Below are 12,993 nucleotides of genomic sequence, written 5' to 3'. Positions count from 1 at the left end.
ATATTCCTAGAAGTCATAATTGTGAGGCTCATATAGCAGCCAAGTTAACTCAGTCTCAGAATATATTTCCTGAACAGAGTTCTAGGATAAGCTGTTGTAATGTTCAGCATAAAAAATGGCATTGCCCCTTAATTCAAATCATTGCAGACATTGCTAACCAGGGATATGTCATTACCCATGTAAACTGCAGATAAATGAATGTATGTTAGCCGCCTTGTGCGCCTTTCTCTTGTTCAAAAAAAAAAAACTTCAAGTCGTGAATGAAATGAAAAAACAAAGAAGCTGGTCCAGGTCCAGCCCCCCTCCGCCTATATATCCGGCCCGCGTCCCGCGCTTCTCCTCCAACACGCGCAGCACAGGCTACCCATTCTTTCTTATTAATTCCCGCCGGGCGCGTGCGCGTGCGCGTGAGCGGACGGACGGCAGCGAGCCTCTCCCGGACTCCGATTCCTTCCTCCTTCCTTCCGGCGGAGCTGATCGCCTCTCCTTCTCCTCTCCCAGAGAGGAAACCCGGAGGAAGCAGAGACGGCCGGACAGATGGATTTGGGGGCAGAGCAGCACGGGTAAGCAAATCAAATCAAACCAACCAGCTTTTCGGTTCGAGGCCACTGATTCGATGGTTTCCGGGTGAAGCTGCGAGCATTACACGAGGAGGTGCAGGATACGGGCGCCCTGCTGTGGCGAGGTCTTCGGCTGCCGGCATTGCCATAACCAAGCTAAGGTCTGCATAGAGTGCCTTTTTCCTTTCTCGCCAACGCCAAACGCCAACGCCATGCCGCGCGATTTCGCGGTCGGTCGGTCGGGCTGTGCTCTGAATTCGGACATTTGGGCCTGTTTGTGTTGGTTGCTGCAGAATTCGCTGGAGGTGGACCTCCTCGACCGGCACGAGATCCCCCGCCACGAAATCAGCAAGGTGTGTGCTCCTCCCTTAGCCCCATCTGTTACTTAATTCTATCTCGGTCATTCCGTGTTTTGCTGTATGCCTTCGACCTTCTTCTTCTTCCTCCTCCTCCACTTGGGTACCGGCGGTAGAATTGCAATCCCACTTGCTCACTCCCTTCCAATCCGATGGTTATGGCTGTGCACGCATGGACAGTTCCAAGGCACCAACTGCCATGCAGTGGCCAAGGGAGCCCGGTCGCCCATCCCAAAGATCTTTTTTTCGCCCCGTTTCGTCAGATAACTGATAAGGTTTATCTTGGATGACCCGCCGGGTCTTGATATTTCTGTTTTATATTCCGATTCTCGCCATCAAGATCGGCGCAAGTGGCCGGCCGGCGTGGTCATCGACTCCACATGATTGTTAGGTAGGTCCATGCGGATGCGACGATGTGTCGGCGTCACCACAACGGAGGCGGCTCGGAGAAAGGGGAAAGTGGAAGAAATGGAAAAGACAAAGGATACTTCGCTGTCAATCAATATTAATTTCGATTTAACGGCACTTCACTGATTGAGCTGGCGCATAATTGAAGGGCATGATTGCATCCGGTAGCCATGTAGCTAGCTAGCTCCACCATGTGTCCATGTCCACCACCTCTCTGGTCACATAATTATATTGAGCAATTATAGTGGACTTCTTATTCTCTCTTTTTTCTCTCAACGGAAAACACTAGTCAGTAGGAATCATATGAACTCACATAGTTACTAAAGCTATTCTACTTTGTGATGTATCACAGGTTATCTGCTCTCTCTGCAACAAAGAACAGGATGTACGTGTAGTTCTACAGTAACTTTCACCTTTTGACTGTACTAATTGCATGACATGACATGACATGAAAACTGCTCCGTTTGGATCAACAGGTGCAACAGAACTGCTCCGGTTGTGGGGCATGCATGGGAAAATACTTCTGTGAAAAATGCAACTTCTTTGACGATGATGTACGTGTAATTCCACAGTCACTCTATTAAGCATTTTCATTTTCGATGTCTGACAGCTATGTTACCTTGTTACAGATCTCAAAGAAGCAGTACCACTGCGATGGATGCGGCATCTGCAGGCAAGTGCCTAATTTACGGTCATCCTTCTTTTCGTCGAAACGTTTACTGATTTTCTCTTCCAGAATGATCAAATGTTGGATACATTGTTCTCCTTTTTCAGAACTGGCGGCATGGACAATTTCTTCCACTGCGAAAAATGCGGTGCGTTGGGTGTGAAAGTTACTGCGTTGTAAGCTTTTCATGGCATGTCTCTCCATTAAAGATGGCTCTAATAGTAATCATGCCCTTGTTCACTGACAGGGTGTTGCTACAGCAATGTTTTGAAGGACTCTCATCATTGTGTGGAACGAGCAATGCATCACAACTGCCCTGTCTGCTTCGAGGTGACGCTTTGCTGTAATCCATGCCCTAAACACTCCTGATTTTGCAATTCTTGATTTGTAAAGACAACCATGCTTTTGAATCGCAGTATCTATTTGACTCGACCATGGACATCAGCGTACTGCACTGCGGGCACACGATCCATTTGGAATGCCTGAACGAGATGAGGGTTCATCACCAGTAAGCATTTCTTCAGACAACTGTTTGTTCGCATGAAATGGACGAGAGGGTCTGATCTGATCAAGATGCTTGCTTGGTTGGTTGGTTTGTTTTCCCCAGCTTCTCGTGCCCGGTCTGCTCACGGTCGGCCTGCGACATGACGGATGCATGGCAGAAGCTCGACCAGGAGGTCGCCGCCACGCCCATGCCAGAGTTCTACCAGAAGAAGATGGTAAGCAACTTTAATAAGATGGCCGCATGCATCGTTCTGATGAAGAGGCCGGGGGTAATCCTCCTTTTCAAAAAAAGAAAAATATGTAACCATCTTGCCAATGCTGGAACCTGAACAAACAGTGATGTGTTTCTTCTTCTTCTTCTTCTTCCAGGTATGGATCCTTTGCAACGACTGCGGGGCGACGTCGAGCGTGCGCTTCCATGTCCTGGCGCAAAAGTGTCCTGGGTGCAGCTCCTACAACACCAGGGAGACGAGGGGCGGCCCGGCTACAGCGGCGTGCTCCAGAGTCTGAGCGCCTGGAGGAGACGACAGTACAACAGACACTACTCACTCATAGTCACAGCTGTGACACTATCCAGGATCTGGTCAAGATGATGGGGGCATTAGAGCTAGCTTGTAGGTTGAAGCTGCTAGTGCTTGCTGCAGTAGGAAGCACAGGAGAGTGTCGCGTCTCCTCTGTGAACAAGCCAGGAATTGCTTGCCGTCGCCGACAGGGAGGCCGCCGCGATTGCTCATCGCAATTCGAAGAACAACGAAACTCGCTGCGCTTGCATAAATCCGGAGGAATGATTTACCGCTTGTCATGGTGCGCTTGATCATCCCCTCTGATAGGTATGAGCTGTTGTGTGGTACATGAGCCTGTCTAGAGAGCTCCTGTAAGGCTATGAAACAATTACACACCAGAAAGAAAACTTGTTCTTCTTTCTGTTAGAACTCCATTGCTACTTCGATGTCTACAAGCACCAGATTGCACCATGCACTGATGCACCCCAAAACATGCTTCTGTGATCTGATTTTCTCATTGCTTGCATGAAGCAGAAATGTTTGTAACAGTATCGAACTTCAAAAAATAAATACGGGCCAGTATTCTAGAAATACACGGGCCAGCATAGTAGGCCTTGTTTTCACTGCCCATGCAAGGCCTAACTAACTATTTCTTCTACACTGGGCCACTCCGAAATCACTAATTAAGGAGTACTCTTTGCGGAGATCACTCCAACTCCCTCAGGTTGCGACAAGTGGCGCGCTGCATGTGCGTCATTTGTTGCAACCTGTGAGTTTTCTTTTTTTTCTAGATCCATTTATTCAAAATGTTTTATCTCTTAAACCATGCGTTCAAATCTCGAACCGCTTTCACTATTGGATTCCTCGCGTCGAGATCTTCAAAACTAGATCCCATGTTGATAGGTTTTGACGAACTTTTTTTTCATGAAAAAACTGACGAAAAAACCGAACCGGGAACACGTTTTTTTTTCCTTTCCGAAGGAGGCACGCCCGTGCCTCTCGCGGAAACAAAACAGTGCCTCTCGCGAACGAAAAATAAACAGAAAACACGTTTTTTTCATTTCCGAAAGAGGCACGCCCGTGCCTCTCGTGAAAGCACAACCGTGCCTCTCGCGAAAGGAAAAAAACAGAAACACGTTTTTTTCCCTTTCCGAAAAAGGCACGCCCGTGCCTGTCGCGAAAGCACGACCGTGCATCTCGCGAAAGCAAAACCGTGCCTCTCGCGGAAGAAAAAAAAACGTGTTTTTTCCTTTTCAAAAGAGGCACGCCCGTGCCTCTCGGAAAAGCACAACGTGCCTCTCGCGGAAGCAAAACCGGCCCTCTCACGAAAAAAACAGAAAACACGTTTTTTTTCGTTTTCAAGAGGCACAACCGTGCCTCTCGCGCAAAAAAAATATTTTTTTCGAAAAAAAATCTTGGTCGGAAAGCTAGGGAAGACAGGTAGAAAACCAAAACGTCAAAAAAACCGTTTAAAAAGCCAAAAACGCGTGCGTAAAAGAAATCCAGAGGAAGCGCCCAGAGCGCGATACGTGGCGAATGGCTGTGAACGCGTCAAGTGGCGCTGATCATTGCGAAGCTCCCGAAGGAGCGCTCGTTAATTAGTTGCTGCCGGGCCACTCGTGCATTATGTCCAAACGAGAGGAAAAGGCCATGTTTCAAGGTGGATCCTATATGACGCGCGTGAACGTCCAAGAGCTGCACCTTCGCTGAAGCGAGTCCCCACTTGGCCCGGCCCACGTACGATTTCCTGTGCCGTTTTCCTTCGTTGTTCGCTGTTGTTTCCTTCGCTGCTTCCGCACGGTTTTTGTTTTCCATTTTCTTCTGCTGTTTTTTGCTTCCAGTTTTTCACTGTTTTGTCCGGTTTTTCGTGGTTTTCTTCCATGTTTTTTTATTTTTCTGTTTTGATTCCTTTTTCGTTTCATTTTATTTTACATTATTTTTTTATTTTTCTGTTCTGTTTTCTTATTTATATTTGCGTATTATATAAAATGTTCATTGTGTATGACAAGAAATTTCATTTCATTAAGAAAAATGTTCATTGTGTATTATGAAAATTGTTCACCATTGCTAATAAAAATGTATATCGTGTATTACAAAAATTTTCATTGTATATTATGAAATTGTTCAACGTTTTTTTACTAAATGTTAAATGCGTATTCAAAAATTGTTCAACGTGTATATTCATATTGTTTCAAAAATGTTCATCATGTATTATTTAAAATGTTCAATGGATGTAAAAGATGTTCGGTATATAAATTTTTGAATTTTTCTATTTTGGTTAATTGTGTTCAACGAGTATACAAATGTTCACTATGTTTCTTAATTTTGTTCAGTGTATATTACACAATGTTCAATGTGTATTCGTAAATTATGCAATGTATTTTCACAAATGTTCAGTACATGTCCAAAAATTGTTCAGCATGTATATTCATTTTTTTTCAAAAATGTGCAGTGTGTATTAAAATAAGTTCATCGTGTATTATTTAAAATATTCAGCTTATTTTAAGAAGATGTTCAACGGCTATCGCAAAATGTTCAACGGATATTACAAAATATTTTATGTGTACTTAAAAAAAAGATTCAATACGAATATGGTACTTAAAGTTTTGCGCCTCAAATTATCAGAATAGGTCACCTGTTCCGTCGTTTAGCAACGCTAGTTGTAGAAAAGGGAGGTCGTGAGTTCGAGCTCTCTTGAGAGCTCCTAGCTGACGCTCGCGAGCGTCAACGGAATATCCTACTCGCCACTCACTGCTACAAACTGGCCCCGCTTCGCACAGGGGCGAGCGCGGAGCGATGCTTTTTGGGCCGGCCCACTGACGAACTTCCCAAACTGGTTTTGTGAACCTTCTAGTAGGTTTCATGAAACGTTTTATTTTATTTTATTGGTTTTTCACGTTTCTATTTTTTTCGTTTGCTGTTTCTTTTTTATTATTTCATTTTCTCTTGTATTTTTCAGAACATATTCGCAGTTTTACAAAATGTTTACGATTTTACTTTTTATTTCCTTTTCTTTTCTTCTCTTTTTTCAAAAAAATCGAAATTTTTAAGTTTTGTTCGTGTTTCAAAAAAAAAGTTTAGTTTTTGAAAAAATGTTCTCAAAATTTAAAAATTGTTCTCTCTACACGAAAAAGTTCAAAACTTTCGAAATTTCGAAAATGTACCAGATTTCAACTTTTGGTTCAAATATTCAAAAAATGTTCGCTCTTTCAAATTTGTCCGGGGTTTTTAAAAATTCATCTCTGTTTCAAAATTTGTTCTCAAGATTCCAAAAATGTTCATGCTTTACAAAATTGTTTGTGCTTCCAAATTTGTTCGGGATTTTTCAAAATTGTTCTCTATTTAGAAATTTGTTCTCAAGATTCAAAAAATGTTCGTGCTTTAAAAAATAGTTCGCGCTTCCAAATTTGTTCTCAAGATTCAAAAATCATTCGTGCTTTAAAAAATTGTTCTCAAATTCCAAAAATGTTCATGTTTTCGTAAAATGTTTGGAAAATTCAAAAATTGTTCTCTCTACACAAAAAAGTTCAAAACTTTAGAAATTTAGAAAATGTACCAGATTTCAACTTTTGGTTCACATATTCAAAAAATGTTCGATCTTCCAAATTTATCAAGGATTTTTCAAAATTGTTCCATGTTTCAAAATTTGTTCTCATGATTCAAAAAATGTTCATGCTTTACAAAATTGTTCGTGCTTCCAAATTTGTTCAGGATTTTTTAAAATTGTTCTCCATTTCAAAATTTCTTCTCAAGATTCAAAAAAGTTCGTGCTTTAAAAAATATTTCGCACTTCCAAATTTGTTCTCAAGATTCAAGAATCATTCGTGCTTTAAAAAATTGTTCTCAAATTCCAAAAATGTTCATGTTTTCGTAAAATGTTTGGGAAATTTAAAATTTGTTCGTTTTCATAGAATTTGTTCGCATTTTTTGAAAAAAAGTACGTTCAAAAAATTACTCAAATTTTGGAACAAAAAGTTGGGATTTTTTCAAAAAGTGTTTGCAATTTTAAAAATGTTCAGAATTTAGGACTTTCAAAAACAAATCTGTTTAAAATGTTCACTACTTTATTTTTGTTTTTGAAATTTGAAAATAAGTGTGAGTTGTTAAATTTTGTATCGTATTTTTGAAACAGTGCTCGTGTTTAAAAATAATTAATAATTTCGAAGGAATGTTTGAAAAAAATATATAAAAGTTGTCCAAATTCTTCGTTGGTATTAGTTCTTATACTAGGACGCTTCACATATTAGCACCAGCAGTTGATAGGTCAACTAGTTAGCTCGTCTCCTACGCAACATGGAGGTCTAGATTTCGAATCGTGGCAGGACTGGACTGCAGGCGCATTTGTTTTTTTTAAACAGAACATAGCAGCGCTACTGAACAAGGAAACTGACATGCTCTCTATATTGGGCCGGCCCATTCGGGGCTTTCATGCGTGCGTCATGTCGCTATTTGACGCAGAATGCGTCCAATAGGAGTTCCCAGCGTCAACCACACGAGCTTCCGCGCACGCGCACGATCAGAATGGGCCGGCCCATTCAGTGGCGTCAAAACGAGCTGCTATTAATCCCAAAAAAAAAAGATGCGGCATCGAGGAATCGAACTCGACACCCCACGGTAGTGGACAAGTGTACAATACCACTTGAGCTGCTCACTGCTTGCTGTATATATGCCGCGCGAATTTATAAGAACTAAGAGCAGCGGAAGAAAAAAAATCAAAAGTTTTGACCATTAAACATTTTTGTGATATATGCTGAACAATTCTTCAGAACACATTGAACATTTTTGTGATATACACTGAACATTTTGTAAGTACACAATGAACATTCTTATAAATACGTTGAACATTTTCCTAGTATATAGTGAACATTTTGTTAAATGTGTGATTAATTTTTTTTAATACACAATGAACATTTTTATAAACGCAAGGTGAACTTTTTTGCAATATACGTTGAACATTTCCTTAATATACGATGAACATTTTTTGTAATACACAGTGAACTTTTTATATAATACCAAAAAATGAGAAGAAAAAAGAAAAAAAGAAAATAAATGAAAATGTAAAAGGGAACAAAAAAACATAACAAAACCACTGAAAACCGGACAAAACAGTGAAAAAACCGGAAGCAAAAAAAGCACAAAAGAAAAACGAAAAAAACACGAAGCAGCAGGGAACGGATAAACAGGCCAATCCCGCATGTGGGCCGGCCCAACCAGACGCTAGCCTCAGCGAAGGCACGACGTTTGGACGCTAACGAGCGTCATAGGATCCACCCTCTTGCGGGCACTCGCATTTTTGTTTTTTTTTCACTTGTGAGCTCGTTTCCTCCTAATGGGCCGGCCCAATCTTTTTTTACTTGTGGGCTCTCGCATTTTTTTACTTGTGAGCTCGTTTCCTCCTAATGGGCCGGCCCATGCGCTCTTCCTTCAGCGAAGGCTTGACCATTTAACGCCCGCGCGGATACGCACCCTCTCATTTAGGGTTTCTCGTCCTCCGACGGCGATCTCATCGCCGTTGTGAGTTGTTTTACCCGGCTGCCGGTCCTCCTCCTGCTAGCGCATACCTCCCTGGTCTGCTGCTCGGAGTTTAGGGTCGGAGCCTTTTTCTTCACGCGGGGTTGCTACCTGGTCTAACCCTAGATGGCGACTCCGGAATGATCCTCATCGACGGCCGGCTGGACCGGGAAGAACTTGGAGGAGATGCTACAACACCTCGATCTGAAGGACAAGGAGCTGGATGACGTGGTCGTAGGCAAGGAGGAGTTGAGGAAATTTGAGGCAGAGGCACGGTGGCTGGCCATCGGGAAGCTGAACACGACGCGTCGTTTTAGTTCCACTACTATGTTCGAGACACTGAAATCGATCTGGGGTCGAGCGCAGGTGCCGAACTTCAGAGAGGCAGGCGACAACCTGTTTGTGTTCCAGATGTTCTGTTTGGGGAACTGGAAGAAGGTCGTCCATGGCGGTCCATGGCTGTTCAAGGGGATGGGTCTTTTGATCGAGGATTACGATGGCAAGACAGAACCGGAATCAGTGGTCTTTGATGGTCTGTATGTGTGGGCACAAATCCATAATCTCCCTGATCTGTATCGTAAAACAGAAATTGTGGAACAACTTGCTCGCCGCATTGGCAGAGTTAAGGAGGTGGTACTTGCTCCAAAGCTCTACTATGAAGGAGATTATGTCAGAGTTCGCGCAAGGGTGCTGGTTAACAAGCCCCTGACCAGAGTTACGCCACTGAATGTCACGGGTGAGGGGCGTCGTTTCCTCCCAGTCAAATATGAGAAGATCCCCTACTTTTGTCAGGTATGCGGTTTCATGGGGCACAACCATGAAGAGTGCGGAGACGGGGTGTGGGAACCAAAATAGAGGCAGTTTGGAAGCTAGATGCTCGCCCAACGCAAGGAGGTGACCCCTGATCAACAGCAGTATGATCGTCCCGCTCGAGGGGGATGGTCCCGGGGCCGAGGCAGAGCCGGGACTGGACGTGGCAGAGCCCCACCAAATAACCAGGAGGGTCCGCGCAAAAGGTCATCCCAGGAAGTTGGCTTTGAAGATGGAGATGATATAGATGTTGATGTGACCCTCTGAAACCTACGGCTGGCCTTAGCTCGTCTGAGGAGCCAGTGGCACGGCGTAACCTGAATGACGTTCTTAATGCTAGTAGCAACATGCCTGAAGAGAGAGGTAACACGGGGACGAACTCTATCTTTACTGATCAAAGCCAAGCGCTAGTGATGGCACAGAAGGGAGCTACAAGTGCCATACCTGCGAGGGAGTCTAATACACCACCGCCTCCACCGGCGTATATGTCTCCAAGGGAGTCGAAGAAAGCTAAGAAAGTTTCCTCACCGAGGAAGGATAATAAGATGGCGTTATTGGCGGGCTCCGAGCCGGGGCGCCGCCAGGCCCAATGAAAATATTATGCTGGAACTGTCGCGGGATTGGCGACCCTGCGACGGTCAGAGAACTCCGCGATCTCGTGGAGAGGAGTTCGTCGGTGGTTCTTTGCTTAGTTGAAACTCAACTGCTAAAGAATCGTGTTGAAGGTCTTTGTTTTTTGTTAGGTTTTGATTTCAGTTTTGGAGTTGGTAGTTCTGGTCGCAGTGGCGGCATATGTATCTTTTGGAAAAATTCTCTGGATGTTTCAATAAAAAACTTTTCTCGGTATCATGTGGATGTATGGGTTAAGGAACCATTGAAGGAACAATGGCGGCTCTCGTGTTTCTATGGTGAAGCAAATAGAAGCCTACGCTACAAGACGTGGGATATGATGAAGCGTTTGAGAGGCGAAAGCACTCTGCCGTGGCTGTGTATTGGGGACTTTAATGAAATTCTCAGAAAAGAAGAGCAGATGGGAGTACATGAGAGGGATAGTGCGCAGATGGAGGCTTTCCGCGAGGCAACTGATTTATGTGCCCTTGCGGACTTGGTCTATAAGGGGCTGGACTGGACATGGGAGAAGAAAGTTTCTGGTGGTCATTACTGTCGAGTTCGTCTCGACAGGGCACTCGGATCAGCTTCTTGGTCCGCCCTATTTCCTTTTGCCAGTGTAGAGCATCTCACGGCGGTCAAGTCCGACCACTCCCCAATCCTGTTGGCGACTGATTTAGTCAGCGAGAGTGTTCGGGCAGCCCAGCGGCCCTTCCGGTATGAATGCATGTGGGAACGAGACGGTCGGTTTGGGTCTGTTATGGAGAATGCATGGAAAGCTAAAGCCAGGGCTCAACCAGTTTCTGATTTTTCAGCGAAGCTAGCTAGTCTAGCGACAGACCTACAGAAATGGGGGCGTTACACTTTTGGTTCAGTAAGATCTGAACTTAGACAACTCCGCAAGAGACTTGAGGAACTGCGAGCGGCACCTATGCGCGTCGGACGAAGCAAAGAAGAGGAGGAAGTTGAAGCTCGGATGGCCGAGCTGTGTTGTCGGGAAGAGATCATGTGGCGTCAAAGGGCCCGTATACAATGGCTCGCTGAAGGGGACAGCAATACTAATTTTTTTCACAAAAAAGCTAGTGCAAGGAAAGCCAAGAACCACATTTTGGAGCTCCAGAGAGCTGATGGTTCAATGACGTCTGATCAGGAGGAGATGGCAGCGATGGCAACTAGCTTCTACGAGAACTTATATGCTTCGGAAAATACCATTGGAATGGAAGAGGTTCTCTCTCACATACCGGTTAAAGTAAATGGCCAAATGAATAGTATGTTGAACGCCCCTTATACCAAGGAAGAGGTGAAGTCCGCACTCTTCCAAATGTTCCCGACAAAGGCCCCGGGGCCCGATGGCTTTCCCACTCACTTTTTTCAACGTCACTGGGAATTATGTGGTGATGAGGTAACCGTTATGGTGCTGCGTGTTCTGAGTGGTGATGATTCACCGAAGGAGATAAACAAAACTTTCATCGTTCTCATTCCCAAGATTGCTAGTCCAAAAAAATTAGCACAATTCCGACCGATAAGCCTATGCAATGTGATCTTCAAGATTGCTTCAAAGGTATTGGCTAACCGGCTCAAACTCATTCTCCCCGAAATCATTTCAGAAGAACAATCTGCATTTGTACCGGGTCGTCCAATCACCGACAATTTCATCTCTGCTTATGAGTGCCTACACTATATGAAAACAAGGAAGTTGAAGGGAAACAGATTCTGTGCTCTAAAACTCGATATGATGAAGGCCTATGACAGACTCGAGTGGCCATATTTGAAGGCAGTAATGCCGAAACTAGGTTTCAACCCTCGGTTCACCGAAACTATTATGAGGTGCGTTACTTCTATTTCTTTTTCAGTCATGTTTAATGGAGGCAAGTCAGAGGAATTCAAGCCAACCCGAGGATTACGACAGGGTGACCCCAATTTGCCCTATCTATTTCTCTTGGCGGCAGAAGGCCTCTCATCTTTGTTGAAATCTTCGGTCCCATGGGAGCGTATCCATGGCATTCAGGTAGCTCTAGATGCTCCAATTGTTAATCACCTCCTCTTTGCTGATGACAGCTTGCTCTTTTTTGACGCTACACCCGAGATGGCAACACGGGTTAATGTCTTGCTTCAGAGATATTGTGATGCGTCAGGACAGCGTATTAACAAAGATAAGTCATCAATCTTCTTCAGCAAGCGGTGTTCTGAGGACTTGAGGAAAGAAGTTATGCGAATCTTGGATGTTAATAATGAACAATTATCAGAGAAGTACTTAGGGCTCCCTTCGGATGTCGGAAGAGCAAAAGAGGGATCCTTTAAGTACCTGAAGGACAGGATTTGGAAGCATGTCCAGGGGTGGATGGAAAAGGCCCTTTCGGTGGGTGGCAAAGAAGTTCTTATAAAATCTGTGGCGCAAGCGATACCCACATATTCAATGTCGTGTTTCAAACTACCGAGGGGCCTATGCCTTCATATTAATAGCTTGCTTCGGAAGTTTTGGTGGGGATCTAAGAAGGGAGAAAGGAAAACTGCATGGGTCTCGTGGGAAGTCATGACGCAACCGAAGTTTATGGGAGGCATGGGCTTTCGTGACATCGAGCTTTTTAACTTAGCCTTTCTTGCCCGTCAAGCCTGGCGCCTACTGCAAGAGCCTGATTCGCTAAGTGCACGCATATTAAAGGCTATTTGTTACCCTAATTGCACCGTTCTGGAAGCTGAGCTGGGAAGCAATCCGTCTCAAGTGTGGCGCTCCATACATGAGGGGTGTGACACCCTGAAATTGGGAATCATCAAAAGGATCGGCACGGGAAGTGAGACGAGCATTTGGCATGACAACTGGATACCGCGAGATCATAAGCTACGGCCGGTGTGCCCAAAGACCCCAAACCCGCCGCAACTTGTGTCAGAGTTGCTTGACCACACTGCTGCGGGCTAGAATATTGATGTTCTTGACGAACACTTTTATGCAATGGACAAGGAAGCGATACTAAATATCCCTTTGAGTACACGAGTACAATCTGACTTTTGGGCCTGGCATTATGATAGAAGAGGCACCTTTTCAGTTCGGTCTGCTTACCGATTAC

The 12,993-nt window shown here is 44.4% G+C and overlaps 1 protein-coding gene across 2 annotated transcripts; it reads left to right on the top strand.

Annotated features, from left to right (window-relative positions):
- The first annotated feature begins 393 nt into the window (after window positions 1-393).
- LOC119332290 (E3 ubiquitin-protein ligase RZFP34-like) lies at window positions 394-3,515 on the top strand. Of its 2 annotated transcripts, none has more exons than XM_037605484.1 (11): window positions 394-563; window positions 634-721; window positions 854-913; window positions 1,677-1,709; window positions 1,801-1,878; window positions 1,954-1,997; window positions 2,099-2,139; window positions 2,239-2,321; window positions 2,408-2,499; window positions 2,599-2,710; window positions 2,865-3,515. In XM_037605484.1, exons 1-11 carry the CDS (start codon window positions 538-540, stop codon window positions 3,003-3,005), a joined length of 798 nt encoding a protein of 265 aa, XP_037461381.1. In that variant the 5' UTR covers window positions 394-537; the 3' UTR covers window positions 3,006-3,515. The 2 variants fall into 2 exon arrangements, with proteins under 2 accessions (XP_037461381.1, XP_037461372.1); XM_037605475.1 differs by having other exon boundaries at window positions 2,099-2,167; window positions 2,252-2,321.
- The last annotated feature ends 9,478 nt before the right edge of the window (window positions 3,516-12,993 follow it).

The sequence above is a fragment of the Triticum dicoccoides genome, chromosome 1B (assembly GCF_002162155.2).
Source record: "Triticum dicoccoides isolate Atlit2015 ecotype Zavitan chromosome 1B, WEW_v2.0, whole genome shotgun sequence".
Classification (NCBI taxonomy): Eukaryota; Viridiplantae; Streptophyta; class Magnoliopsida; order Poales; family Poaceae; genus Triticum; species Triticum dicoccoides.
The sequence above is the reverse complement of the archived record's forward strand: the minus strand, read 5'-3'. Positions and strand labels throughout refer to the sequence as shown.

Excerpts from the sequence above, each read along its gene's own strand:
- LOC119332290 (XM_037605475.1), top strand. The coding sequence starts at position 538 with ATGGATTTGGGGGCAGAGCAGCACGG. Across the intron at positions 564-633 it reads TTGGGGGCAGAGCAGCACGG|CTGCGAGCATTACACGAGGA; the intron begins GTAAGCAAATCA and ends TTCCGGGTGAAG. Across the intron at positions 2,500-2,598 it reads GAGATGAGGGTTCATCACCA|CTTCTCGTGCCCGGTCTGCT; the intron begins GTAAGCATTTCT and ends TGTTTTCCCCAG.